The 27,490-nt window shown below is 44.9% G+C and overlaps 1 protein-coding gene across 3 annotated transcripts in view; it reads right to left on the bottom strand.

Moving 5' to 3' along the window:
- The window catches only part of OGA (O-GlcNAcase), a 247,621-nt gene that overhangs the window by 47,359 nt on the left and 172,772 nt on the right, over positions 1-27,490 (bottom strand). For all 3 annotated transcript variants that reach the window (XM_033940315.1, XM_033940316.1, XM_033940317.1), the window contains one exon: positions 6,380-6,468. In XM_033940315.1, the coding sequence (XP_033796206.1) occupies positions 6,380-6,468 (89 nt within the window). The remainder of the gene's footprint in view (positions 1-6,379; positions 6,469-27,490) is intronic.

Raw genomic sequence — 27,490 nt, 5'->3', positions numbered from 1 at the left:
TTCCAGATGCTGCTGGCTTGGATGCTGGGGGCATACTGAAGCCTGCTGATCAGAGTATTTGTTGAAGTGCTTACCTCTCCGCATTTCCTCCTGGGTGATCCTGATGATAGATGCCAGTCTCTTTGATTAGGAGGGACATTACAACAGCCACACAGTTCATAGCCCTGAGATAGATGACATGAGTCTATGGGAGACTTTTACAGGTTGTGAGACCTATTCCTGCATTTTGCTGGAGTTTCTGAGAAGCTAATGTGTGGCATGTGAGTGTGTAGATTTCTTGCTGTGAAGTTTCTCAAGGACACCAACCAGTGCTGGAAAGATAATGAACTATTTGACAATGCTGAAAGAAAATGCAAGTCAGCAGAACACTCCATCCGGGAACCTAAGAACTGATAAAGTGATGCCAGGCTAATGCACTGATACTGATGTACTCGTGTGAAGAATGGAAATTTCAAAAAGAAGAAAGTTCCAGAAGCTATACCTGTCCAGGGCCCCCCAGGGAAGAATGGAGGCATGGACTAGGAGAGGGTTAGAAAAGCAGTTGGTCTGCTCCAATAGGGTGATACATATTCGCAGCCAGGGGAATGGTCTAAGACAAAGATACTTTCTTTGGCAGTGTTTCTTTAGAGAAGCTGCGCCATACTTACAGAAATATGCTGGCACTGTTTGTATGAGGTTTTTTCTCTCCATTGTATATGTCCAAACTGATTTATTTCTGATTTGACAAATGATGCTATAATACTAATTACTAGAATAAAAAGTTATTTGCTTTGGAATATACAATGTAATCTTGTGGGTTTTATTTTTATTTTCTTCACGACGGATCCCCAGTGCGGTAAAGTAAGCAGCCTTTTAATCAAGCCCTCTCACAGAAATGGTCGATCAAAAGATTGGAGCTGTACACCATTCGTCTGGCACTGCAGGCCTTGGAGCGATCCCTGCAAGTCAAGGCAATCAGGGTGTTCTCAGATAATGCCATGGTGGTGGAGTACATCAACAGGCAGGGTGGCACCAAGAGTGCTCCATTGGCACAGAAAATCCAATTGTTTCGTTGGACCGAAGTCCACCTGCAAATGATATTTATTGAATGTATCTTAAATTAATTTATTGAAAGTATATTTGAGTAAATAGAAAAAACACTGGGGCCGATGAAGAGCCATGTAATTCTTCCCGCTTGAAGTTCTTGCTAGGCGGCGGAATGATGGGTTTGAGGCCGATTTATTACATAAACATTATCCAGCATGAGACTGAATAGTGAATTCAAAGTGATACTGCTGGACTTATTTGGGCTTTAACATCAAGATTTGGTGGCAGAGGTGCAGAATGTGCTTGCCGCCTTTCTCAGCAGGCAGGCGCTAGATCCTGGGGAGTGATGTCTTATCAGAAGGCCTTCTACAGCAGTGAGCTGATGGGGGTCCCTAATGTTTGATCTCTTGGCGTCAGTATCCAACAAAAAAGCTTGTCGTTTCTTTAGCCAAAGATCTGAGCCAGGAAGCACTGGTGTGGACTAGTGCTACCCGATTTCCGATTCAATTAACTTCGGGTGAATCGATTCAAATCGATTCGTGTTTTTTAAAAATCAACCTCGCTGATTCAGTGACAACCGGGACAAAATGTTTGTTAAGCTTTTACATCCACTAACTCAGGGTTTCTCACCGCTCGTTGGGGGTACATGGGCTGACCCCGCCACTGCTGCTCCCCACCCGCTCGCCACAATTCCAGGAATGAGCCTCTAAGAGGCTTGGAGCCCAGGCAGGAAAGACTGGCAAGCTGGACAAGAAGAGAAGCCACAGTCAGTCGCTTCGCCAGTCCGTCCTTAAGGAACTCCAGTATCAAAGGTAACAAAGGCACAGATGAATCAATGTTTTTCTGGATGCATCATGCTAGATAATATCTCCAAGCTTTTGCATAAGCTGCTACAGTTGACGTTTTGTTGCACAGAAGTGTAACAATCACAGACGAAGAATAGCCCCTGTGGACTAATGCCATGGGCTTAATAGCCAGGCTATAAAACCAAAGCAGTCTGGATCCTGAAGCACAATCGGGCTTTGCTTGAGAAGATGAGTATGACAAGGAAGTCTGAGACTATGATCCTTCTGCAGATAAACCAGATCAGCATATCATGGACGCCTCTCGGCCAGTCGGGCGCTATGAGAATCACCCAACCCCTGTGTGCCACAATCCGTTGCAATAGAGGATGGATCATGCACCACGGAGGACAGACGTAAAGTACTCTCTCCAGTGGCTAAGGCTGCACCAGCACATCTAAGCCTTCACTGCTGGCTTTGTAATGGTGACTGGGAAAAAAATAATAATCTGCCTTCTTGACAGCCGTTGCTATGAGATCAAACGTGGGATGAACCCAGCACTCCACTATGCCGTCTGATGACTGAGATAATGCACCTGGACATTGTCTATCCAGTCAACATGTGCCGCTGAAAGTGCCGCAAGGTGGTTTTCTTCCCACCGAAAGAAAAGCTGGGTCTCCATGCTCAGAGGCGCTCCTGGTGCCCCCCTGGTGATTGATGTGCCACAGCCGTGGCATTGCCCGAGAAGACGACCACTGCTCGATTCAAGATATGATGCTGAAATCGAAGGAGAGCCAGACGAATCACCCGAAGCTCCAGGTGATTGATCAACTATTTCCTCTCAGAGAACCACCGGTCCTGAACTGGACTGTCCAGACAAACAGCACCCTAGCCAAAGAGACTGGCATTTGTTATCAGGCTCACCAACTCAGAGATCTGGAGAGAAGCCTCCTGTACAATGAGGGGACTCATCCACCAGACTAGACTGTTCCGAGCCTCCACCAGCAAGGGTAGACAGGTAGACAACAGGTTCTAATGTGGAATCCAGCAGGAAATAAGCGCATCCTGCAGAGGAACCACACTGATTGTCACCACCTTGAACCCCAAAACCTGAAGATACTCCAGGCTGTCGAGGTCGAAGAGTCCTGAAAAACCCTGATTAGCTGGTGTAGCTTCACTTGTGCAGCAGGCAGGAACACCTTGTTCATACCCGTGTGGAATCAAACTCCCCAGTATTACAAGTCCTGCGTCAGTTTGAGGTGAGACTTTCAGAAATTGATCACCCAGTTCAAGTGCTGAAGCAGATGGACAACCTGGCAAACTGCCTGACGCCCTGCGGACTCCGACAGGGGACTGTTCAATCAATCTAAATATGGCTGGACTAAAACTCCTTGGGTCTGCAGATGAGCTGCCACCATTATCTTGGTGAAGGTTCTGGGCACTGTTGCTAGCTCAATGTCCAGCAATCTTTGGACAGTGGCCTTCAACTGGGATGCCTTTTCTGGCCTTCCTGCAAGAGAATCCAGAAAAAACTGCTAGGGGATGATAAAACTCGAGCTTGTAGCCGTCTTGAAGAATCTTCAGATCCCAACAGTCCAAGATGACGGTTTCCCACTCTGCCAAAATAGCAGAGAGCCACCTCCTGATCTGAGGAGGAGCTGCCAGAGGTCTGGCATCAGAACTATTTCTTAGAGGCCGCAGCTGGACAACTCCTTGTTGATGTCTGGCACCAGGAGCCACCGAACCTCTGTTTGACTGATCGAGAACGCTACCCTGAGGAGTCCCCATAGTACTGATGGGAAAATCTGAAAGGGCGAAAGCTAGGGGGTCGGGGCCTATTATCCAGTAAGGATTTAGATTTATGGTCCTGCACACTAGCCATAAGGTCATCCAAACTTTTGCCAAACAGCAATTACCCTCTGAAAGGTAATCTGCTTAGGGTTGCCTTAGAAAACAAATCACTGAACCACTGATGGATGCACAGCATCCTTCGCATCAAAATAGAACAGGCTGACAGCTTGCCAAACACTTTGAACATGTTGTACAAGGCATCCACCACTGAAATCAGAAAGGTGAGATCTTGGATCACGATAGTGTCAGGATCATGGCAGAGCTTCGAACAACAAGAATTGGCCACAAAGCAAGAAGCTGTCACTGCCTTCAACCCGGCAGCTGCTGAGGCGCTTGAGGACAAAGTCCACTCTGCGATCCTGAGCATCCTTCAACACTACCCCCACCATCGCTGGGGAGAGTGGTGTGCTTAGTAACTTGTGCCACAGAGGAATTGACTTTTGGGGATGCAAAACGTTGATTAAAAGGTGTCTGCCATTGGGTAGAGCCTGGAAAAGGCTCTGACGCATTTCAAGGGACCCTCCAGCACCTCCCAAATATCCGTGAGTATCTTGACAATGTCCGGATGATCAGGGAAGGTGCAGACTGGTTTCTCATTACTCAGAGAGTATGCTGCAGAAACAGACTGATCAACCTCCAACTTCAACTCCTGGAGGGATCCAAAGATCAAATCAATCAGGTTCATGGGTTTTAAAAAAATCTTCACACTACATCCAGGTTGTCCACAGGAACCTCTGGCGCCACTGTCTGGGGAACACCTCAGGGAGACTGGGCTTGAAACCCGTGGTCTGGGAAGGGGGGACATCGGTAGTCGGATTGGATGCAGAAAGTGCCTTTTTCTTCTCCAAATAAGCTTGATACATCATGCTAATAAATTTTGGGGAAAACCCATCATTTGGGGTGGGAGCTGGCTTCTGCGTATCCCTTTTAGAATTTTTAGAGGACTTGTGAGCTTTGGATGAGGCTGGGGCTACAGGTCGCTCTTCACAGGGCACCCTTTTGACTTTTTGGGGTGTTCTCGGCCAAAAAGAGTAGCAAATCCCTCTTCAGAGGTTGAGGAAACTTGAGCCAACAAGATTTCAACCCTCTCCAGCACCGTAGTGCACGTGGAACATGGCCGCTCGCTGCAAATAGGGCATGAATTCAAAGAATCCTGCCCAGGTGAGTCCATCTGAGTGGTTTTCTTGCAAAAATTAAGCTTGTAGAAGCCAAAAATAACTTTTAATTAAAATTGGGAAAATCCAAGATAGCCGCCGCAGGTGCTATTTTCAATTTAAAAAAACAGTCCGGGAAAAAACACAAGAACTCCTAGAACATGGCGATTGTGGGATTTTAGTGGGTGGGGTAGGGGTAGGGCTCACTCTCAAACTGCCCATAATCAATCCCCCCAGAATCACCAAAAATAGGCTGTCAGCTCTGTATTCAATGTGCTATGAGGTGCTGGAAACTGCACGGAAGGAAGCTGAAACAGCTTAAAGGGAGATCCTCTGCTTCAACAAACAAGAAAATTGGACTGGTAGTCTTCTGACTGCATTACCGCCACGATACCAATGGCTGGAGACCTCCGCCACCACCAGACACCTGTGCAGAGGCAAGATGGCGGAGGGATGCAGTCAGCTCTGATCCCGAGCACACCTCCACAGAGCTACACTGTCTTCACTCAGACCTACTAGTGGACGAATCTGGGATGTGCAATCTCCCAAGGGAACGGTCCCTGAGTCCTGATTCGAAAGTGCAGGCTGTTCAGCTGCTGGAGTAAAAACATTGTTCTTCCTGCACTGTAGAGCTCAGGCTCACACAGTACTGTCCAATACAGGAACTCATATGCTTACTCATTCAGAGTTACACAGTACAGAGAATGAGAGGGGTAGAGGAACAGATTATGTAAAGCAGCAGCCTGTGTTTGACTGGTGGGGGTGGGGGGGGCAAGGGGAAAGAACATACAAGCATGTCATGGCATAGCAGGAACAGAAACTGGGTTGGGAGAAGAGATGCTAGCTAATTTACTAAGCTTCCCTTGGATATAGAAAGGGAAAAAAAATAACTTTAGTATAGTGCATCGCAAACCCATGTGCCGTGGCAGATTCTAGGTGCGCCACGCTACGCCAACAAGGAGGCAGCACGCTGGCGCCAGCTAACTTCTTACAGGATGTGCCTTTCATGGTGAGAGGCATGTCCTAGCTAACTTCTTACAGGATGTGCCTTTCATGGTGAGAGGCATGTCCTACAGGCAGTCAGCTGGTGACAACGACTCTCCTCCTCTCCCCGGCGAAGTGACATGTTTAGGGTCATGGCAGGAAAGCCTCCACACATGCGCGGATGTTGATGTGATGACATCACGCATGTGCGTGACATCATCACGTCAATATCTTCATACTTCCAGATGCCTTCCAGCCATGGCACCGGGTTTAGTGTGCTGCAGCACCGAAAAGTTTGCATGACACTGCCTTAGTATATCAGGACCTATAGAAGCTGCCATAAACCTCAGAAGATTCTTCCCCCACCTGACACTCCTCAATTTTAATGGAAACAATAGAGGTAAGGTGGAGAGTGTATGGAGGTCTCAGCTGCTGGCTCTTACATTTTTGGCCTGACTCCTAAATCAAAAAAGGCAAGGCTTGACCTAAATAATTTCTACAGCAGTCAATTCATAACATCTTGCAAAAAACTGGTCACTTAGAAGGAAACTCCTTTTCTTATGATCCATTTGTACTACACACCTGTCTCCAATTAGGTCAGGCTGACTTGGAAAAGGTAGATCATCAATTCCATCATCATACATTTCTCTGCAGATCTGGTAAACAGAAGCCTAAGGAAAATCAAATGAAAATGTATTCAAGCTTGAATGAGGTGCTCAAAGTAGCAAATCAACATATACAAACCTTCTGTAGGCTGCTAAGCTTAAAATGCTCTATCATTAGTATGAAGTGCTATCAAATGATAGTTCTTGTTTGTTTATAATTTATCCATCTCAAAACTCAAATTATTTTTTAAATATAAGCAGTAATTTTTTTTACAAAGATCAGTCAAATGCATCTTTAACAACTTCAATAGGTGTTTTCTGTAGACAGGAAGATTGATCAAGCCTACAAATGGAAACTTAGGTTTTCACTTTCAATAATCTTTCTGTTAGTCCCTGAAGGATTCAGTACACTAGGCGATCTTTTTTTCAAAGTTTTATTTATTTATTTATTCCATTCGTGCGTTGCACATACCTATACAAACTCTAGGCAACATTACAGATAAAGGTGGTTAGAAGAGGGTAGGGAGGACTATGGAGGGCAGGAAGGAGTGAAGAGGAGAGAAGCATGTAGAATATTTCATAGAAATTCCTAACTTTACAGATAGGAGCACCATTTATGTAAATGATATCTAAATAAATTGAAAGGAATATGTAAAAAGGAATAGAAGGGAGGAACCGTTAAACAATATTTACTCAAAACCCCTCAATTTTGTTAAAAATCATTTGGGATGGACTCCTCAGCCCCTAATCTGTTGAATGTATGCATTGATTGCGCCAGATCAGCAACTGTGTACTACGTGTCACAGCAAGCCAGGGAGAGAGGGCGGGAGATTCAGGCTTCACCTCTTCTGGGTCCTGGGGAGTTGGCCTGGGTCCGTGGTTTCAATAAGCTCTTTCCAGCTCTCTAAAGCTATGTCCAAGCTTTATCTGCTGGCTCTTGCTTTCCATCAGTTTTTTGAGCGACCTACAGTGGGTTCTGCAGTGGCGCAGGTTACCAGGCGCCCATCCCTTCCTAGTGATGGAAGAGTAGTGCTTGAGGACTTTATATTGAAAAAGCCTGTTGAAGTAGCTTTTTCTGCTATCAAGGTGGTGGTGGCCGCAGCCTCTTTTGCAGCACGTGCTTGTCACACGGGATTGTGCAATGCATCTTCTGCGGAAGTGGATGCCTGTCCCCAGCTAGTGCTGGATTGTGTGGATTATGTGGCAGACGCCCTTTATAATCTCATGGCCGGTGTCACTGATTGCTGCCCTAAGTCTTTCCCTTACTAGCTCATATCATGAAAGGTCTCTTCCACATAAAACCACCTATCAAGCCTTCTCTAGTTGCTTGGGATCTTAAAGTGATTCTCTCTGCTCTTATGAGGTCTCCTTTTGAGCCACTGGCATCCTGTTCTCTCAAACTACACTCTTAGAAAGTCATCTTCCTCATAGCCCTGATTTCTGCACACCATTTGTGTGAACTTCAAGCCCTTGTATTGGATCCTCCCTTTAATAAGATCCTCCCTATATAAGACAGTATGGTCCTTCGAACACATCCATAATTCCTCCCTAAAGCAGTCTCAGAATTCCACCTCTAAAATTCCATAGTTTTTGTCTGCTTTTTTTTCTAAAACCACATTCCCATCCTAGCAAAGCAGCCCTTTACACCTTGGACTGTAAGCATAGAATGTCCTCCCAGCTGTTTGTTGCCTTTGATCCTAATAGGCTAGGTGTTCTGTTTCTAAGAGAACCATCTCAATTTGGCTAATGGACTGTATCTCCTTCACGTATATTCATGCTGGGCTGACACTGCCAAGGCCATGTGACAGCCCATAATGTACAGGCTATGGTTGCTTAATTTTCACTGTGTATGTATTGAAGAAATCTGCAAAGTAGCTACTTGGTCCTCAGTCCATATGTTTACTTCTCACTACAGTTTAGAGCACAACTCCAGAACAGACAGACAGTCTGGACAAGCAGTTACTTAAAGCCAACTTTCCCTCCAACCCTGTAGGGCAATGTATCACAAACTGTGTGCCTCCTGAGATTTCACATGTGCCGCGAAACACTGGCAAAGAGGAGAGTCATCCACGCCAGCTGACTGCCTACAGGACATGCCTCTCGTGGCAAGAAGCACGTCTTGTAGGCAATCAGCTGGCTCACGATAGCTCCCCACACTGTCACCAAGGTGAATTTTTTTTTAAGTGACAGTACACGTTGCCACTGTTCGTACCAGACTGCATGGATGACACCAACCACATGTGAGAATATGCTGCCTGCTTGTTCTATGATAATTAGTTTCTATTATTTTATAATGTTGTAACTGGTAGGTTCCCCTCCAAGGATCTAGTAGATTATTTCTAAGAGCTAATTATTTGCTAATAGAGTTACCCTTGCCCTAATTACCTTTGCAGCCTCTAAATGGTTCAAGGATCTCTAAATCAAAGATCAGGCCAGGGGTGAGTGGGTGGGAGGGAATTAAAGTCTTCCTCTGGACTGCTTCATGTCTTCTTATGTCCTTTGCCAGATACAGTCTCCAAAACGGAACACAATACTCCAAGTGGGGCCTTAACAACGACCTATACAGGGGCATCAACCCTTCTTTTCTTCTACTGGTTACGCTTCTCTCTACACAACATAGCTTCCTTCAGGCAACAGCCACCGCCTAGTCACACTGTTTCTTTGCCTTTAGATCTTCGGACACCATCACCCCAAGGTCCCTCTCCCCATCTGTGCATATCAGCCTATCACCTCCCACCACATATGGCTCCTTCCGATTTCTACCCCCCAAATGCATCATTCTGCAGTTCTTCACATTGAATTTTAGTTGCCAGACATTAGACCATTCTTCTAACTTTTGAAGATCCTTTTTCATGTTTTCCATTCCCTCTGGGATGTCCACTCTGCTACAAATCTTGGTATCATCTGCAAAAAGGTTAACCTTACCTTCTAACCCCTTCAGCAATGTCGCTCACAAACATGTTAAACAGAATTGGTCCCAGCACTGATCCCTGTTCCTCTTCCGAGCAAATTCCATGAGCGAATTCTATTAACTACCACCCTCAGGCGTCTGTCCGTCAACCTGCTTCTAATCCAGTTCATCACTTTAGGCCCTAACTTCAGCCCATGGAGTTTGTTTAAGAGCCTCCTATGAGGAAGTGTGTCAAAGGCTTTGCTGAAATCTAAGTAAATTACATCTAGCGCATGTCCTTGATCCAATTCTCTGGTCACCCAGTCAAAGAATTTAATCAGATTTGTTTGGAACGATTTACCTTTAGTAAATCCATGTTACCTTGGATCTTGTAATACATTAGATTCTAATAATTTCACTATCCTTTCCTTCAGCAACGTTTCCATTATTTTTCCAATAACTGAAGTGAGACTTACCGGCCTGTAATTTCCTGCTTCATCTCTGCAACCACTTTTGTGAAGAGGGACCACATCCGCTCTTCTCCAGTCCTGTGGAACCTTTCCCGTCTCTAAAGATTTATTGAACAAATCTTTAAGAGGACCCACCAGAACCTCTCAGAGGTCCCTCAATATCCTGGGATGGATCCTGTTTGGTCCCATAGTTTTGTTCACCTTCAGTTTTTCAAGTTGTTCATAAACATTTTCTTCCGTGAACAGTGCAGTATCCACTCCATTCTCAGGTGTAACTTTGCTATCCAATCATGGTCCTTCTCCAAGTTTTTCTTCTGTGAATACCAATCAGAAGCATTTGTTTAGCACATTTGCTTTGCCCTCATCACTCTCCACATAGCGGTTCATACCTTCTTTCAGTTTGATCTTCCGCTCGTGCTTTTGCCAGACGTATCTTTCTCTTGGCTTCTTTCAGTTTCACCTGGTAGTCCTTAAGAACATAAGAATAGCCTTACTGGGTCATACCAATGGTCCATCTAACCCAGTAACCTGTCCTCACGGTGGCCAATCCAGGTCACTAGTACCTGGCAAAAACCCAAATAGTAAGCAACATTCCAAAATCTCCTTTCTGTACGCTTCTTGAGTTTTCTTTATATTTCACGAATGCCAACTCTTTTGCCTTTATTTTCTCTGCCATTAGTTTAGAGAACCATATTGGTTTCCTTTTTCTCTTGTTTTTAATTATTTTCCTCATATAAAGGTCAGTAGCCATTTTTATTGCTCCTTTCAGTTTAGACCACTGTTTTTCCACTTTCCTTATGACCTCAAATCCACAGCTCTTTCTTCAGGTATGTTCCCATTTTACTAAAGTCTGTACGTTTGAAATCTAGGACTTTTTGAGTTTTGTGTGGCCACCCTCCACTTTAGCTGTTATATCAAACCAAACCATTTGATGATTGCTATTTCCCAGGTCGGCATTCACTTGAACATTAGAGACACTCTCCCCCTTGTGGGTTCCATCACCATTTGTCTGAGCAAAGCCTCTTGAAAGGCTTCCACAATCTCCCTATTTCTTTCATATATCTGACAAAGTTAAAAGGAAAGCAGCCACACTTTCATTAACTTCCAAAAACATAAAATAATTCTGTTCAAGTTTAATATCAATGGACAAATTCCATCAAAAGGCTCACAAATGCTCTTCTTTTATTACATTCCAACTTTACCAACGATAATCAAGGTAAACATGGTATGGTTCAATATCAAGAAAGGTTTCACTAAATCTACCATACTGACCAAGGTCCTCAAATTCAAGGACACAAACTTCAAAGAAATGGGAGACTTCGTTCACCAAGCGCTACAAAGCCAAGCAGAAACCGATAACGTGGAAGAAATGTGGTCGACTTTGAAAGCCACCATACAAGAAGCAACAAACCGCTATGTTAAATCAGTAAGTAAACGGCGAAGGAACAATAAGCCACAGTGGTTCTCTGCGGAGATTTCGAACCTCATCAAGGAGAAGAAAAAAGCATTCATCTCTTACAAACAATCAGGGAAACAGGACTCTAGGGAAGTCTATCTGGCCAAGTCAAATGCCGTCAAAACAGCAGTTAGGGAGGCCAAATTCCGCTTGGAGGAGTCTCTAGCGAAGAACATCCAGAAAGGAGATAAATCCTTCTTCATGTATATCAGTGACAGAAATAAGAACTCAGGCGGGATAGTACGTCTTAGGAAACCAGATGGAGACTATGTAGAAGCGGACTCAGAAAAAGCCCAACTGTTAAATGAATACTTCTGCTCAGTCTTCACCCGCGAGGCGCCAGGACTCGGCCCTCAGCTACAGACAAGGGTTGACGCAGATGACCCGTTTAGTAATTTCGAGTTTACACCCAGCGGTATCTTCTGCGAGCTGTCAAAGCTTAAGGTTAACAAGGCAATGGGGCCTGACAACCTACACCCCAGGGTGCTCAGGGAGTTGTGTGATATCTTGGCGGAACCGCTATCCGCGCTCTTCAATCTCTCCCTTAGTATGGGTAATGTCCCGTTGGACTGGAAGACGGCTAACGTCATTCCACTCCACAAGAAAGGCTCCAAGATGGAGACAGCAAACTACAGACCGGTGAGTCTCACATCAATAGTGTGCAAACTAATGGAAACTCTAATCAAACGCCAATTGGATACGATCCTGAACGAGGAGAATCTACGGGATCCCCGTCAACATGGATTTACTAAGGGGAGATCCTGCCAATCCAACCTGATCAGCTTCTTTGACTGGATGACGAGGAAGCTGGATGTTGGGGAGTCCCTGGACATCGTATACCTGGACTTCAGTAAAGCATTCGATAGCGTACCACACTGCAGGTTGCTGAGCAAGATGAGTTCTATAGGATTGGGCGACACATTGACGAAATGGGTTGGGAACTGGCTTGGAGGTAGGCTTCAGAGAGTAGTGATGAACGGCACCCCCTCCGAAATGACGGAGGTAATCAGTGGAGTGCCGCAGGGCTCGGTCCTGGGCCCGATCCTATTCAACATCTTTTATAAGAGACTTGGCAGAAGGGCTGCGAGGCAAAATAACATTATTCGCCGATGACGCCAAACTAAGCAATGTAGTGGGCAAAAACACAACAGACATAATTTCAGTGCCCGACAACATGATGCACGACCTACTCCTACTGGAGCGCTGGTCTAGGTCCTGGCAACTCAGCTTCAATGCCAAAAAGTGCAAAGTCATGCACCTGGGCAGCCAAAATCCATGCAAGACTTACACCCTTAATGGTGAGATCCTAACAAGAACTGAAGCAGAACGAGACTTAGGGGTGATCGTCAGTGAGAACATGAAGACTGCCAATCAAGTGGAACAAGCTTCATCCAAAGCAAGGCAAATCATAGGTTGCATACGCAGGAGTTTTGTCAGCCGTAAGCCTGAAGTCATTATGCCATTGTATAGGTCCATGGTGAGGCCCCACCTGGAATACTGTGTGCAATTCTGGAGGCCGCATTACCGTAAGGATGTGCTGAGACTGGAGTCGGTCCAGAGACTGGCCACCCGGATGGTCTCGGGACTCAAGGATCTCCCGTACGAGGAACGGCTGGATAAGTTGCAGCTGTACTCATTCGAGGAACGCAGAGAGAGGGGTGACATGATCGAGACATTCAAGTATCTCACGGGCCGCATCGAGGTGGAAGAAGATATCTTTTTTTTCAAGGGTCCCGCAGCAACAAGGGGGCATCCGTGGAAAATCAGGGGCAGTAAACTGCACGGGGACACCAGGAAATTCTTTTTCACTGAAAGGGTGGTTGATCGCTGGAATAGTCTTCCACTTCAGGTTATTGAGGCCAGCAGCGTGCCTGATTTTAAGGCCAAATGGGATAGACACGTGGGATCTATTCACAGAGAAAGGTAGGGGAGGGTCATTGGGGTGGGCAGACTAGATGGGCCGTGGCCCTTATCTGCCGTCTATTTCTATGTTTTAATAATGCCTACTGACATTATTATACTCTCAGAACGCTGCCTAGTTCCTAAGTCTGTAAAAGGTACATATGTGTTATATGTGTTTGTAAATCAGTTTGTTTTACTTGGGTAAAAAAAAGAGCAGCCTAAGTATATAATTAAATAAAAACTTAAAAATATCAAGATAAGGGCCTGAGACTAAACACGTGGAAAAAGAAGATGGGACATAGTAGTGCTGCCCTATTCAGGAAAAAAAAAATTGATTCATTTTTCGATTCAATTTTCCTGCCCAACTGGGTGTTTTTGGGTTTTTTCCCAAACATCCTGGTGGGTTTATTTTATAGCCTCTTCACCCTATTTGCCCTCTCCTACCCACACTGGTGCTGTGGTGTAAACAAAATAAACAAACAAAAAATACTTTTCCTCTCTTTGTTAAATTCTAGCTCACGTTCGCAGTCTAACACCAGCTCTGGAAGTATACACATTTCAAATCTGACATACTGTAATTACAAAACAGACAATAAAATTATTTTTTCTACCTTTTGTTGTCTGGTCATTTTTCAAATCATGTTGGTCCCAGGCTCTGGTTGTCTTCTGATAACTCGCTTTGCCAGGGTCTCCTTCTTTCTTCTTGCTAACCATCCATCTTCCATCCCCTTCTGTTTCCCTTCCCTCCCCCGGAGGTCTGGTATATTTCCTTTTTTTCATTTCCATCCCCTCGCAACTGCAGCAATGGACCCCACCATCTCCAGATCTACCATTTCTCCTTTTCTCAACTACACTTTCATCCAGCATCTCTCCCTCCTTCCCCACCACCCCAGGGTCCACCAGCTCTCCCTATCTCTTCCCAACTACCCTCCTATCCTGTATCTCTAGCCCCCCTCCACACCATTCCTTGTGTCCAACTTCTCCCCCTTTCTGTTCCTTCCCCTCCCTAAATCCCATTGTCCATCTCTCTCCCTCCTCTGTTTTTAGACCCATTATTTCTTCCCCCTCCCTCCCTCCCAGTCCAGTATATGAAGGTCTCTTTGAACACCCCTTCCCTCCCTCCGTCTACTTCTACATCAGGGACCCTGCCCAGGCCTACATGTTTCCCTAGCTTCCCCTAACCACCATCCATCCTCCCTCTGAATCCCTTATCTATCATATCCAGCATCTCTCTTCTGTGTCCCTGTCCCTATTCTCCTCTCCAGTAGTGCCCCCTTTGTGTCCCTGTTCCTATGCTCACTCCACGCTCAGCATCTCTCTGTTTCATGTCTCTACCCATATCCAGTTTCTACCTTCTCTCTTCCTTACCTCCTGTATCCCATTTCCCAGGTATAGGCTTTCTCCTACTATCCTAATGCTGGGTTGTATCCGCAGGAGCTTTGTAAGTCGGAAGCCTGACGTCCTAATGCCACTGTACAGAACCATGGTGAGGCCTCACCTGGAGTACTGTGTGCAATTCTGGAGACCACATTACCGTAAAGATGTACTGAGAGTTGAGTCGGTTCAGCAAATGGCCACCAGGATGGTCTCCGGGCTCAAGGATCTCCCGTACGGAGAAAGGCTGAACAAATTGCGACTATACTCTCTCGAAGAACGTAGGGAGAGGGGAGACATGATTGAGACATTTAAGTATATCACTGGTCGTATCGAGGTGGAAGATGATATGTTCTCTCTTAGGGGACCCTCGACCACAAGAGGGCATCCGCTAAAAATCAGGGGCGGGAAGTTTCATGGTGACACCAGGAATTATTTCTTCACCGAAAGAATGGTTGACAATTGGAATGAGCTTCCAGTGCAGGTGATCGAGGCCAGCAGCATATCAGATTTTAAAAACAGATGGGATGCCCAGGTCGGATCTCTAGGAGGGTAGAGTTAAGGGGATGGGTCATCAGAGCACGATATCTCAAAGGGTAACTAGGAGGGAGGGTCAATAGAGTGGGCAGACTTGATGGGCCTTGGCCCTTTTCTGCTGTCACTTTTCTATGTTTCTATCTCTCCTGCCATCCTGCACTCTGCCCACCTACTTTGGAGCAGTATCTATCCCTATTGTACCCTTTCCCTTGTGGTCTGACATTTCTCTCTCCAATAGTCCAGCACCTCTCCTCTGCTTTCCTCTCCCTCTTTTTGGTTTGGTCTCTCTCTTCCCTTCACTTCACCCCAGGTCTAGCATCTCCCCTCCCCTCTCTTACTTTTGCTTGCCCCTTCCTCTTCCTCCCTCTGCAAAGGCCTGGCAGGCATCTCTCAATCTTCAACATATGAGTATAGCAAATGTGTTATACTGCCCGCCCCCCAGTGAAGGTCTGCTCCCCCCGCAAGCCTGCATGTTCCCCCAGCTTCCCCGCTTTTACCTTAAGCTAATACGGCAGCCTGCAGGATCGCTGGTGCTATACTGATCCCTGCAGCTGCCGTCGTCCTAAGAGGTATTTATCTCTGCTAAGGTCCCACCCCTTCTTTGACATCAGGGGCAGGATCGCAGCAGAGGGAATGTGCCGCTGAGGATGACGGCAGCTGCAGGGATCTGCATAGCACCAGCAATCCTGAAGGCTGCCATATTAACTTAAGGTAAGAGCAGGGAAGCTGGGGGAACATGCATGCCTGCCTTTTCGACTGACCCTCCCCTCTCAAGCAGGAGTGGCAGTGGACGGCCAACAAGAGGCAGCGCTAACGCTCCTGCTTTAGGAAGGCATGGGGGGGGGAAGCGTCGGTCATCGAATTGGGAGGATGATTTTTTTAAAAAAATTGATTTGAATTGAAAATCAGGCAGCACTAGAACATAGATCATGGAGTTACCTCCAACCCCTTTAAAAAGAGATTAGGTTCTTACCTTGCTAATATCTTTTCTAGTAGATAGTGTCATTCTGGATGGATGGGTAATATCACCATGCTCGCTAGCTGTGCAGAAGGAATCCACTACAGCTTTTGAAACTCTCCTCCTTCACTAGGGGGCTTTGCTGTGAAGGAGGGGCACAGGGAAACTCCCCAAACTACAACTCTGTTATGAAATTATAACAAACATGTTAAACACTGCCAATGAATAATCAAAAGCGCAAACCAAACATATCAATCATTTATGGAGCTCAAATACCCCCAATGTGTTATAGCAATAGATTATTCTTCATACCCTTAAGGTCTGATTGACATCCAAATTCCAGTTTGGACTCAAGCTTTCTGTTTGAGACAATAGGTAGGCGCAGGAGATAACCGACAAGGCAAGGCTCCAGAATGACACACCTTTCTACTAAAAATGATATTAGCAAGGTAAGAACCTAATTTCTTTTCCTAGTTCAATAGGTGTGTCATTTTGGATGGACGGGATGTAAAAAAAAAAGCAGACCCAGAAATCTATGGCGGGACCACTGTACCAGCTCATAACACCGAGGACCTAAAGGCGGAGTCCTCTCTTGCTGCTACATCCATTCTGTAAAACTTGAAAAATATATGTAGAGTGGACCAAGTTGCTGTCCTACAAATCTCATCGGGGGAGACCACCCAAGCTTCCGCCCACAAAAAAAAGCCACACTGTCGAATGCGTCTTTATGGAGACTGGTGACTGTTTTCCACAGGCACTATATGCAGACAAAAATGGCCCTTCAGATCATTTGGAGATTGTGGCCTTGGAAGCCGGTGCCGCGTCTAGCCTGACTAGCGAGCACAAAAAGATGGTCAGAGAGCCTGAATTTGAAGGTGACCTCAAGATATCCGAGAAGCACTCTTCTCACATCCAACTGGTCCTTCTTAGAATCTGTGGACTGGAACACTGGCAATCTGACTTCTTGATTGACATGGAAATCCAAAACAACCTTTGGCAAAAAGGATGGAATGGTGCACAAATAAACTCCGGTCTCTGTGAACTAGAGGAAAGGCTCTCTGCAAGAAAGAGCCTGTAGCTCCGAGACTCTTCTTGCTGAGGTAACAGCCACAAGAAAAACCATCTTGAGCATCAGATCCTTGAAAGACACTTTCTGCAGTGGCTCATATGGAGCCTGACTGAGGCCTTGCAAAACCAAGTTAAGGTTCCATGATGGAAATGGACATTTTACATGGGGCCTGAGCCATAACGCCCCCTTTAGGAATCTGGCTATGTCTGGATGAGATGCTAAAGAAGATTTATACACTTGAGCCCTGAAAGAATAATTCTGCCACTTGGACTCTAAGGGATATCACTGTAAGGCCTTTGTCATGGTCAGCCTGGAGGAAAGCTAACGCCACCAAGATTGGAGCAGAGAACGGCTCCTCGTTCTCCTTAATGCACCAGAGCTGAAATGTTTCCACACCTTAGCGTAAGCAGAGACCATCGTAGGTGTTTTGGTTCTGAGCAGAGTAACAATGACCATCTCTGAGTATCCCTTGCGCACTAACACCGCACGCTTATGAACCATGCCATAAGAGCAAGCGATTCAGATCTTCTATGATCATTGGTCCCTGAGAAAGAAGGTCTGTCTGTACTCGCAGACTGAGACATGCCCCTCTGACGATGCACTTACTTATAATTTCAATGTATATTTTCTGTAAACCGCTTAGAACTTAACGGATGTAGCGGTATATAAGAAATAAATTACATTACATTACATTACTAGGTCTGCTAACCAATGTCTGGAGCCAAGAGAATGATTGTTCCCTGAAGGCTTGCAAATCCTGTGGAGTATCCAGCCTATTATGGGCCATGGATGAACATGTGCAGGAACTCGCTCTTTGGCCACAGCTGGACCATAGCATCCAGTCCTGTGCTTCTAGGATTGGCTCTGACTGACGAATATGATCCACTTTGTTTCTTGCAGTCGCTATAAGATAGAACTTTAGCAACCCTAGCGACAAACAATGGATTAAAAGGCTCCTGCAGACAGTGTCCATTCTCCTGGATCCAGTGTCTGTCTGCTAAAGAAATTGGCTTTGACATTGTCCACTTCCGCTACATGCGCCACCGAGAGAGCCTGAAGATGGAGCTCTGCCCACCTGAACAGTAAGCAGGCCTTCAGACTCAGCTGCGCACTCTTGGTGCCTTCCTGGTGATTTGACATATGCCGAACAGTAAGCAGGCCTTCAGGCTCATCTGCGCACTCTTGGTGCCTCCCTGGTGATTTGACATATGCCACTGCAGTAGCATTGACTGAGAAGATTTAAACCGCTTGTACTTCCAATCTCTTCTCCAGCCTCTGTACTCGAATGGCTTGAAGTTCCAATCTGTTGATCGACCACTTCCTTTGGGAAGCCGACCAACACTGTCTGTTACAGTGAGCCCCTAAGCCAAACAAGCTGATATCTATTATCACAATTACATACAAGGCTATTCTGAGGGGCATGCCCCTTGATAACGACTGTGGCTAGAGCTTCCAGCCCATGTTGGCCCAGGCTTCCGGAGTCCATGGCAGAGACATTTGCAGAAAGTCTGACTGAGGTGACCATCACAATAGTAACATGCTCTTGAGAGGATGTATGTGAGCCTTCGCCCATTGAACCACATCTATTGTGGCTGTCATGGATCCTAGCACTTGTAGGTACTGTTATATGGAAGGAGCTTGTTTGGCCAACAAACTCATTATCTAGGTGCAAAGCTTCTCTCTGCGTGCCTCTGGATTATAGAAACAACTTTCTACCATGTTGAAGACGATTCCCGGGTATTCCAGGGATTGGGACGGAACAAGTTGGCTCTTTCGGAAATTCACTATCCAACCTAAACTCTGCAGGACCTGGATCACGTGAGCTATCATCTGTTCTCTTTCTGAGAATGACAGAGTTCTGATCAGCCAGTTGTTCAGGTATAGATGAACCAGCAAGCCCATCTTGCATAGATGGGCAGCTACCAGCATCATCACCCTTGGCAAACATGCAAAGTGCTGTCACCAGCATGTTTTCCAGGATATGAAATCTCAGGAACTTTCTCTGTTCTAGAAAGATGGAAATGTGCGGGTAGGCCTCCATTAAATCCAGTGAGGCCAAAAATTCCCCTGCTATGACTGAGCTGTCTCCATGTGAAAGCATGGAACTTTCAGCGCTACATTGGCATGAATAAGATCTAGAATAGGTCTCCAATCATCAAAGCCTTTCTTGGGCATGATGAAGTATATGAAGTATCTGCCCAAGCCCGAATCTTTGGGCACCACAGCCTCTATGGCCTGAATAGCTAACAGCCTCTCTTTGCTTGCTTTTTCTGGTTGACCCGTCAGGAAGTCCACAAACCAATCCATTAAGGGCTAGGTGAATTCAAGCTTGTAACCTCTCTGAATGATCTCCAGCATCCAATAATCTGATGAGACCCATGCTCAGGCCTCCGCATAGTCCAAGAGCTGACCCTCTATGTTGAGGGGAACTTCTCCAGACCTGGCATCATTGTGCTTCCTTGGGAGGTTATAGCAGAACGAAAAGTGGAGACCTGACTCCATCTGGGACCTAAGAATCTCTGGTTGGCTCCCTTTAAGTATCTCTGAGAGGAGACTACTCCTGAGTACTTTTGAAAGTGCCTGGAGCTACAAAAATTAGACCGCCTGGAGCTTCTAGAGATTTGTGGTCTGCTGTCAGGTAGAGATTTCAGCCAATGATCTGCCATGCTGGTCATGAGATCATCCAGTCCATTTCCCAAAAACATTTGCCCCTTGAAAGGAAGCCTGTTGAGTAGCCTTAGAGGTGGCATCTCCTGCTCATTGTCTGATCCAGAGCATTTTGCGGGCTGAGATTGAATAAGCTAAAACTTTGCTCATGACTCTGATCATGTCATAAAGAGCATTAGCTATGTAATCCACTCTAATAAGAGCTGGGGTACAGGCTTGGCCTCTGCCAGCTCAAGCCTCCGTAACCTGGTATGATAGGTGTGTATTACAAAGGAAGTTGCTGTAGTTGCCTTGACTCCCAAAGCCAGTGCTTTGAATTGTCTTAAGAATCACATCCACTCTGGAATCGTGCATATCCTTTAATACCATGCCTCCGTCATGTGCGTTTGGTTACCTGAGCTTGGGCTGAGCGAACAGCTGCTGACACTCGTGTGGCATCGAATATTAGGATTTTAGATACCGCCTATCAAGGTTATCTAAGCGGTTTTTACAATCAGGTACTCAAGCATTTTTCCCTCTCTGTCCCGGTGGGCTCACAATCTATCTAATGTACCAATCTATCTAATGTACCGAATACAGCCAAGCCACTGTCTTGACTACTTTAAGGGACCCTTCAGGAACATCCCAATACTCCGTGACTAGTACACTGATATCAGGATGTCAGGGCTCTCTCTGTGCTCATTATAGAGCAGGGAGCAGAGGGGACCTGCTGGGAATCCAAGTTTAACTCTTGCAAGAGTCAGTGATAAGCTCTAACAGAGCCGAGGGTTTGAATAGAGAGCGGACCATGGAATCATCCCCTTGATCGAAGACCACCACTGTATCTTGTGCACTCGAACGTGTCTGACTGAGCCTTGAAACCCTAATACGAAATTCAGAGCCCCCTATGGATACCTGACAGCTTGTGCTCAAGCTCCTGTGATGCAATGGCAAGAAATACAACAAAGGGAATGGACCCCGACCTCCAGAAAAGTTTCTGCTGACTGGCCAGCAGGTAGCAGAGGGATTGGCCTGTCAAACTGCAGACCTCAATCTGTTTCTTCTCCATGCAGGCAGAGCTGAACTCTCGATGATGGGAGCTCTGAGCACCAAAAGCTGTCAAAAATTTGTAAGAGAGACCTGGACTGGCCACTGTGAGAACGGGCTACTGGGGTTATTCTTATGTTATATATAGTATATCTATCTATTTATATATAAACACACAGAGCAGATCAGAGAGACTCTTTCTGGCTCACATGCACAAGGAAAAACTGAAGAGGGCAGCAGAGCCCTCTAGTGAAAGAGGAGATATTCAAAAGCTAGAGTGGATTCATTCTGCATGGCTCGCAAGCATGGGGATATTACCTATCCATCCAGAATGATATACTGACTGCACTAGAAATACGTATGTAGGTTTCTTATAGATGTGTGTAAATAGGAAAGCTGCAGGGATAGTTTCAGGGTACAAGGAGTGTAGAGAACAGGGGTGAGGCAGTCTGGAAAAAACAAATCTCCTTTCAAAGATATTTATTGGTAGCTCAGAAACAGAACACAGTACATTTCAAAAATTAAAACATCATACTGTTCATGTTCCCCCACTGCATAAAATTTGAAAAAGACATGAATAAGATAATCCAACATAGCAAATATGAACAGAACAATCTTGTGAAAACATTCCCCCATCACAATTAAGCTCCTCTCAACCCCATCTCCCCCAAGTGAAAGGTAAAATGATAACTGCTATGTTTCTATGCTGCCTGCTTCTCTCACAGAAATACATAAGAGTATTTAGCGTAGGTACATTTAATTCTAATTGTTAATAGTTCTAATGTGGAGAAAATAAATTTTCAGTGCTTAGCCTTCGCATTTACCATATGTTAATATTTGCTGTATAAGCATAGTAATTCAAAACCTTACCAAACACCATAGTAATAAAAAGCCCTTGTTTTGATGCTGCAATAAAGAAAAATCTGACATATTGATAAGTAAAGACCAGGTGCCTATCAATAAACTGCAAAGCTGAGCAATAATAAAATATTGTACATTATAAACTACTAGTGTTTAAGCCCGTTAGATTAACGGGTGCTAGAATATATGTGAAAATTACTGAAAACTTAATGTGAGAGCTTTAATATCCATCGTATGGTTGATTTATTTAAAGTTTTTATATTTTTCCTATTTGTTGCATACTTTGTGCTTAATAAATTGTTTTTTTGTCCATTTTTTCTGCAAATCTGTATAAGTCTGAGTGTCTGTGTGTCTCTCTCTCCTTGTCCAGTGTATTTTTTTATTTTTTTTTTTTTCAATCTGTCTCTTTAGCCCCCTGTCCTTCTGTAAGTGTCTGTGTGTCTCTCTCTCCTTGTCCAGTGTTCCTGTCCTTCTGTGAGTGTCTGAAATTTGTTTTGACAACTGTGGAAGCAAAGAAGAACGTACATACCTCTTTACTTCCATTCAGGTTAGGTTGAGCTGCCACATTTGTTCTGGGAACATCACAAAGCTGTCTGCCTGTATTTCTCCCCAGCCAATTTCCCTCCCTCTCAAGTCCCTGTGCACCACTTGCCAGGGCGCATCCTCCCACGATCCCGGTCTGCATGTTTAGGTGTGGCTGTGAGTTCGGGCTCTTCAAATGAGCTGACAATTAGGTGTGTGTGTGAGTTCGGGAGGAGCTGGCGCTTAGTTGTACCTGTGCATCCATGGTTTCTGCCACCGCTGCCACTCCTATTTAAAGCGGCCTGCTGAGGTTCGCGGCCGGCTGTAGCGAACCTTGCAGGTCGCTGTCCACCTCAGTAGCATGTTCCCTCTGACGCGATCGCGTCAGAGGGAATGTGCTACCATGTGGAGAGCGGCCTGAGAGGTTCGCTACAGCCGGCCGCGAACCTCAGCAGGCCGCTTTGAACATGAGCGGTAGCGGCTGTTTCGGGAGCATGGGGGGGGGGGAGTCGTTGACGTGCAGGCGCTGTGAACAGGAGCGGCGGCAGGCCCATGAGGCGGGAGTGAGCTGTTCTACTTCCCCTATCTGGTGAAACCGCCGTGCCGAGGAGAGCCGGGAGTGAGTTTTTCGACTTCCCCTATTTGGGGAAACCGCCGTGCCGAACTCAGCTGCGCGTCGGGAGTGAGATGTTCGACTTCCCCTATCTGGGGAAACCGCCGTACCGAACTCAGCTGCGCCTGGGGCCGTAGTAAGCGCGGGGCATGCTGCACTCTTGGCGGCCACGGACATACGGATCATGGAATCACGCCGATAAGAATGCGCATGCGCTGCCTACGGTTTTATTATATAGATTCTCCACATTTCTTGCTGTGATAGAACAAATAAGTTATCTATTGCATAATAACCTTCTAAACCAGGGGTGCCTACACTTTTTTGGCTTGCGAGCTACTTTTAAAATGACCAAGTCAAAATGATCTACCAACAATAAAATTTTAAAAAACACAAAGCACACTGTACGCAGAGAAAATGTTAATTATCATTTGGATTCGGGGTTATTTTTTCAGAGGTCAAGGCAGATGACTTTAAAATACGCAATGTCACCTCAGTAACTATACAAAAATAGACAAATATACCCCCTCCCCTTTTACTAAACCTTGATAGCGGTTTTTAGTGCAGAGAGCTGCGCTGAATGCCAATGTTGTTGGGAACACTGCAAAATGGCTGGTGTTCTGGAAGCTGTTAATATCAATGCACTAGACTGAAAGAAATGAGGAACAGCTGAACTCAGCCTGAGAAATACCAATCTGTCAGGAGCTAAAGCTGAAGAGTAGAATGTAGACTGAACCTTGACTCTGCATAAGAATAGATGGAAAAGACTGGCAGAGGCATTGGCATCAACTAAGTTGAAAAAGAAGGAAAATCAAGGTCATCTGAGCCACCGAGGAGCTACCTGAATCATGGTAGTAAGCTCCCACTTGAGCTGGACAAGTGTCTGAAAAGAGAGGAAGAATGGACACAGCTGAAACTTATTTGTCAAGTTTATGAGAACAACGTCCATTTCTAGGAGATAAGGCATATACAGTCTGGAGTAAAACCAGAGTAGCTTATCATCGAGGAGAGACGCCAGGAAATCTATTTGTGGAGTCTCCCATAAGTCCATTCATGAGGTTGAAAGTGCTTCTGAGTGAGTTTGTCAGAAAAAAATTACACTCCTTTTGAATGTAAACAGCCTGAGAAAAGAGGTGTGCAGGAGTGTCTAATTCCGAATCTCTTGAAACTTTTGTCTGGAATATGTTATGTAGATGAAGCCGTACAAAGGGAGTCACATGGACTGTGGACTGCTCTATGCTGAGAGTAGAAAAATAAAACCAGAAAATGACCAAATGGAAATAGGGTGTTCTGATATTGTCGAGTAAAGAACACTGAGTTATAGAGTCTGGTAGGGCTCTGATGAACTGGAGCTTCTGAGACGGATGAAGTTGAAATTTTTGGGGAAAAAATCCAATTTAAAGTGCGGAAAGGAAAGGAATAGCGAAAGTCTGTTATGTCGCTAAGAGCACACCTTGAGACATAAGATCCTGAATGAGCCAGTTGATCAGAGAAAACTGAAAGGCCCAGTGACCTGCCGGTCACTGCCACCAAACCAGGCACTTGGTTAACATTCTGAAAGAGGATACCAAGTTGGTCAAGAAAAAAAGAATATGAGCTGTGGAAGATGAAAGAGTGTCTTTAAACCATCAAACCACCGGAACTTCCTGTAAGAGACTATCAGGAATGTAGATGAAAAATAGAAGATAGGCAATCAGTGCAATCCTAGAAGGATAGAAAAATTGCCAGAGTTAAGATGCAAAATCTCTCTTTGAGAAGAAAATTGTTAAGAGCTCGTAAAAATAAGAGTGGTCAAACCATCTCTTTAGTGAAGACAATAAGGCTGTTGGTACCCTGAAGAAGGAAGGCAAAGCCGAGTCAAAAGGGCAAAGATAAATATATCTCGCAAAAGAATGTTCTATATGCAGGGTTCAGGAGGAAAAAAATTAATTCACTGAGATCGAGAGAGTATAAACAGTCGATCAAAGAGGGAAGCAGAAGTTACACAGTGGAAATGTGTGTTGCTTGTGAATGAAGAAAAGGGAAGTAAGCCCCTGTTGTCCAACTGACAAAATTAGGAAGAAAAAATCATCCTGAAAAGGATGTAGTGGCCTCTACCTCCCCTTTAGCCACTCCCAAACCTCTGGGATATGAGAACCAGGATAAAGGATATAGGAGAAAAAAGTTGAGGTAATGGAACATCTGTTAGAAATGCAGGCTAACATTGGCGATACAGTGGGAGGCATGATTAAAGAATAAAACCTAGTTGATTCTGCTTGTAACAATATTTGTTGCATGTCTAAAGTGGCGGAAAACTAATCTACAGGCTGTATACCCTTGTTAGTTTCTGCCATATCATGCTCGGAGTGTTGAGGAGTCAACCTAACTGAAGGAGCATAGAAACATCTAGAAATGCCTGCTGGAAAAGACACAGGCCATGAGTATATTGGAAATGAAGATCCGAAACCTTAGGCATGGCGAAAGTGCAGGAGAGAGATGCTTGGATTTGGTAGCATGTTTCCCCAATTTTGAGGATGGAAGGCGTGGAGACCAATGTCTGGAATGACTAGACCTGTGCCCAGAGCAACATTGATGATATAGTGGAAAGCTTAACATTGGCGGTATGGTGGAAACATGATTTTGAAGTGACGGAAGACTAACTGACAGGTTCTCCACCGATGTTAGTTCCCGTTATAATAATAATAATAATAATTTATTTTCTTATATACCGCCAAAGCCATGGTAGTTCGAGGCGGTTTACAACAAGAGGAGCTGGACAGTCAGCGATAAGTTACAAAATAGAATCAATGAATACAAGTACACTGGAAGCAAGTACAAATAAGAGGCGCTGGACAGTCAGCGATAAGTTACAATATAGAGTCGTTGAATAAAAGTACACTGAAAGCAAGTACAAATAAGAAGAGCTGGACGGTCAGTGACATAGCTATGAATTGGATACAGAATATGAGAGATAATGAACAACAAATTCTTAGGTAACAGATCGGTTGAAGAGATTTGTTTTTACTAATTTTCTGAAGCCTTGATAGGAAGAGGAGAGCATGATAATGTTACCCAGCCAGTCGTTCAGTTTACCTGCCTGGAAGGCTAGAGTTCTGTCCAGGAATCTTTTGTAACGGCAGGCCTTTATTGTTGGGTGTAAATAAGTGGGTTTTACATGAGGGCCTGATAGTGCAACCCAGATTGAAGTGGGAGACCAGGTACATAGGGGCCAGACCAAAGATTGATTTGAAGCAGAGACAAGAGAATTTAAATATTACTCTGGCCTCGAGGGGCAGCCAGTGAAGGTTTAGATAATAGGGGGTAATGTGTTCCCATTTTTTTAAACCGAAAATCAGACGTATTGCCGAATTTTGAATAATTCGGAGTTTTTGAAGGGTTTTCTTGAAGGATCCTAAATAAATAATGTTGCAATAGTCCAGCATGCTTAGAATGGAAGATTGTACCAGTAGACAGAATGATGCTGCATTCTTAGCTTCCTTAATGTTGAGAAGCATTTTCTGGTCAGTAGATCCGTGTGAGCGTCAAAAGTAAGGTATCGGTCGAGGGTCACTCCTAGAATTATATCATGTCTGAAGGCTTTTTTTTTTAAAAAAAACATGCTTCCAAGAGAGCATCGAGCTTCTCTTTAAACGCTTGCACCGATAACTGGGGTGTGGAAGCCTTTATCACTGATATGAACAATTAGAAGCATCTGTAGAAGAAAAAAAAACCCCAAAGGCTAACATTGAATTGATGCAGTGGCAGCATGATCCTGAAATGGCGATTTGAAATAGGTTGACATGGTCCTAATCCAGTATTTCAAATACGAGGCACAGTAAAAGTTATAATTGAAGACTCTAGTGGCCAACATAGAATTTCGGTACAACCGCCTCCCAAACAGGCTGTTGCCCTAAGACATTGGTGATGCAGTGGCAGTTTGATTCTGAAGTGGCAGGAGCCAATCTGACAGGAGGTACACCGATATTAGATACTGCCATATCATGCCTGAAGACATTGGTCGTGCAGTGGCAGTATGATTCTGAAGTGGCGGAAGCCCATCTGATAGGCTGTACACTGATATTAGACTCTGTCAAATCATGTTCAAAGATCAAAACATGCTCTTTTATGGTCAAAGACACATAAGAAGCTCTGGAAGTCACCACCAACACAGTAACAGACCAATGTATGTAATGAGACCAGTAATGTCCAGATAAGTATGGAGATAAAATTCAATGTTGAAGAAATTCTGAAAAAAGACCAACTCTGAGAGAGTCCATTCCAAAAAAGAAAACTTTCGTGGAATGAAAAAATAAAGGTCCATATGGGATCACCAGTTTCTTTGGATGGATGTTGTACCAGAATTGAAAAAGAACTCAATATATACCGGTACATTGAACATCAATAAACATCAGTGGTACCAGATAGTTTGAGTAGACGTAGTCGGTCCCGATAGTCCATCATTAGGGAAATAAGAGTTGTTCTCGAAGAGAAAAAAAATCTCATTGGTACCATTGATCATGTAGCCGGTGCCCAGTATTGTTCACGGTACCTTCGGCAATACACTTGGTACCACATCGGTATCATTGGAACATGTCCTATTCTGCCATATAGAGTTGTTCTCAAAGAGAAAAAATCTCACTGGTATCCAATATTGTTGATAGTATCCTCGGCATCATCAGTACCATATAACTTCTGATACCCACTGTACCACATCGGTTTACCAGTACCTTTGGAGCATGTTCCCAACGGAAAAATTATGTTCTTACC

This window comes from Geotrypetes seraphini, chromosome 4 (genome assembly GCF_902459505.1).
Source record: "Geotrypetes seraphini chromosome 4, aGeoSer1.1, whole genome shotgun sequence".
Taxonomy (NCBI): domain Eukaryota; kingdom Metazoa; phylum Chordata; class Amphibia; order Gymnophiona; family Dermophiidae; genus Geotrypetes; species Geotrypetes seraphini.
The sequence above is the reverse complement of the archived record's forward strand: the minus strand, read 5'-3'. Positions and strand labels throughout refer to the sequence as shown.